The 3245-nt window shown below is 42.8% G+C and overlaps 1 protein-coding gene across 3 annotated transcripts in view; it reads right to left on the bottom strand.

The window, feature by feature from the left end:
- dnah5 (dynein, axonemal, heavy chain 5) overlaps positions 1-1292 on the bottom strand; it is a 98980-nt gene extending 97688 nt beyond the window's left edge. For all 3 annotated transcript variants that reach the window (XM_073485783.1, XM_073485784.1, XM_073485782.1), the window contains exon 1: positions 1203-1292. In XM_073485783.1, the coding sequence (XP_073341884.1) occupies positions 1203-1292 (90 nt within the window). The remainder of the gene's footprint in view (positions 1-1202) is intronic.
- Positions 1293-3245: the final 1953 nt, after the last annotated feature.

Here is a 3245-nt window from a genome sequence, read left to right as displayed (position 1 = left end):
TAAGTGTAGTGTGAAAAACCTGGCTGTCTACTCAGCATGAGACCTACTACGAAACATATGACAATTCTGAAATGTTCCTGGTTTAACGGTCCATCCATCCCCTCTGTCACAAATGACTGGCTGGCAGAATGTGTTGCACATGTAACGCTGGCTGAACCAAGAGGGCACTGCAAATCCGTATTGAAAATTGGCAGGAGTAGCACTAGTTAGCTGTTTGCAGCTTGAAAGCAGCAGACTGCGTTTGGCTGAGGGAGATAGTTTACAGCAGAGCTAAACACACAGCAGGATTGAGAGTTTCTGTTCAGAGGAACATAAAGCAGTAAATACTGAACAGCAGTTAAAAGTGACAACACAACAAGTTTACAATTTAAAAAAACGTACGTCAATTGAGTACAGTATGGAGGTAAAATTTCATTGAGTTTGGAGTTACAGACACTATACATCAGTGTAGGCTACAAACTCCTGTGAGAGATGAAAATAGCCTAACCACATACAAGCAGTGATTGGGTGGTGGTGTTGTGGATTCAGGGCACAAAGACCTCAGTACAAAGACTGAGAAACAATATTTCCCAAAGTCTGTGTTACTGAATTAAAAAAATTCTGTGACATTTTAATGGCATTTTTACTATGCCACTACAAACAATCAAGTATACATGATAATAAAAAAAGTAAAGAAACCACATTTAAATCTGTGATCGGTATCGGCTGATATTGCCTCCAGCGACTGGTGACCTCCAAAGCAGAACACCCTTAATCACATGCATGTCATGAGAAAGAAAGCAAGATCTGATTTTGCGTGTACTGTAAAAATGCAAATATGCTTGTTGAATGAATGCAAAACCATTTCAATGAAGTTACAACAATCCACACATAAATTAACAAATTAATCCCATCGGCATTATAGTGCCTTTGTACAAATATCAAACCAATCATAATAACCATATGCAAATAAGCAGATGTGTACACAGAACCAAACCAAAGGATGAAATTAAAAGAATAAAAGATGATGGACTGATATAGTGGACTAAAGGAGGCTACCACACTCAGGCTACACAGGAATAGTAGGTACTCCTGGGGTTGAAATTCAGGGTCTCAATTCCCTTTGGATGGGAGGGACACTGAGAAAACTCTTATAGACCCATGTTAAAAAAGCCACATTGTCATGATTATCACAAATACGTTAAAAGCGTTTGAGTTCAAACCTGGATCTCCTTGAGTGACTCCACGGGGACAGAGGACTGGGTGGGTCTGCTCCTGTAGCTGACTTTGGTGAGTCTAGAGCTGACGGACATGGCTCAAACATTCCTTCACAGAATTGCCTCCTCCTGCAACCGAACTTTAAATTTGCAGCTTCGTCCACGTCGAGTAAGGCGTCTTTTCCAGTTTAGGGGAGCAACTTTCTGGCATCTGTTTTTGTGTCTGAGCGGCTTCCACGAAACACGTTTTTGCCACCAGCAGTGATCGTGTGTTAGCTGTTTCCATGGCAGCGACACGTTTGTCAAAGGGGTAGCTGGTGGGCTGGTCCCGAAAGAAATGTATGGAGAGAGCCTCATTTATTTATTGGCTTTTTTTCTTTCATAGAAGTGTTTGAAAATACTAAAACCTCTAGAGTTTAAAGTTGGCTACGAACAGAAAGACAGATTTATCTAGCTAGAGGACCACTAATGAACGCCGTGGGACAGCAGAAGTTGTGTCACACGAAGAAATTCGGTCCAGGAAAGTCTTTGGTTTTTTTAGTTACTTGTTTTATATAAGCTTTTCTACAAATTCATGCTATTTGTGTACTCCTCTAAAAAAACAAACAACCTGCTCGTCAAGGTAAGTGACTGCTAACAAAAACAAGCTCTTGCCCATGTTAGCTCCAAAATAGCAGGTAGCTTTTAAGCTAGCCAATTAGCGCTAGCGTTAATTAGTTGTTTTAGTAGTTTGTTTTTTTCAAGGGTTAGTATTAATTAATTGTTGGAGATAATTAAGTTTTAAGTCGTTGCACGGCTATGGTATTTCCGAACGTTAACAGTAGATTTGCTTTTTAAAGTCTTAAATAGTTGGGCTAAGCCACAGCTAACGCTAGTTTAATAAATCGCTAATTTACCAGATGCGCTTGCCTCTAACACAGGTGCACCAATTAGACTGATGACGTCACAGACCTAAACCACTTCTAAGGTAGGCTATAACGACGGTCTAATAATTTATTTATTTAATTATTCCCTGTTTTATTAGGCTCTTTATTTATTTTTTTATGTCATAGGAATAAACGAGGCAAACTGAATTAAATGTAATACTCTTTAAACGTGTGTCTTATGCTGCATAATGAATTGCCGTACTGATAGTGTGGGTCCGTTCGCAGTTGCTGACCCCTCCAGAGCAATTTGTGAACAAACCCCTAGATGGCAGCAGTGCATTGTCCCTCGTTCAAAGGACTGAGCTGCAGCTGTCAGGGAGAACTGGGTTAGATTTGTGGGGCAAATGACCTCATACTGTAGCATCATCTTCATCACTAGGAGAGGAAGACAGAATTAAATAATCCTTGTCCCCCGTCGTCATTTTCTCCCTCTTATCCACCGAAAACACGTAATACTAATTAGTCATTAGTGGCAAAAGAGGAGTTATCCTCAACAACTTGGAATCATACATTAACTGTGAGGAAACTAAATGATGCAGCACCAGAACTCAGTGACCACATGGGGATATTAAACTCGCAAAGTCTCAGCTGTGATGGCCTCTATAATAAGGTTAACTGTGATAAGGACTGGTACTGCTACACGTGTAAGAGAAAAGCGGGGATGTGCATGTTGTTTTGCCGTTATGACATCTCCCATAACACCTGGGCTTGAGCCATTAAGGCATACAATCCTGAAGAATGACTCCCACGCAGCCCGCATCAGCACCGCAGTGAGTGACGCTGGGGGCTGCTGATGTGCTGTGGCGCACACTAAATTTGGGTGGCGCACAATGCACCAAAACCCCCCGAAACGGAATCCCAGGATATCCCACCCCCCACCCACCACTCGAAAAGGAATAGCCCTCCTCCCTCAGTCCTCATCCCCTCCTCTTTTACCTCCGCCTTCTCTCGCTATCACCCCCCTTCCCTCCTCCCCCTCCTCCTCCTCCTCCTCGCCCTCGCGTCCCAACTCGGGAGCGCCGCCGATCGGTCGCCTGGATTTTCCCTTCTCGGCCAAAATGGAGGAGGAGGTCTCTCGCTTAATGAAGGGAGCACAGATTGTATGACCGGATCTGCTTCAATG

The sequence above is a fragment of the Pagrus major genome, chromosome 17 (genome assembly GCF_040436345.1).
Source record: "Pagrus major chromosome 17, Pma_NU_1.0".
In the NCBI taxonomy this organism is placed as follows: Eukaryota; Metazoa; Chordata; class Actinopteri; order Spariformes; family Sparidae; genus Pagrus; species Pagrus major.
Note: the sequence above shows the minus strand (reverse complement) of the source record. Positions and strands in the feature narration are given on the sequence as shown.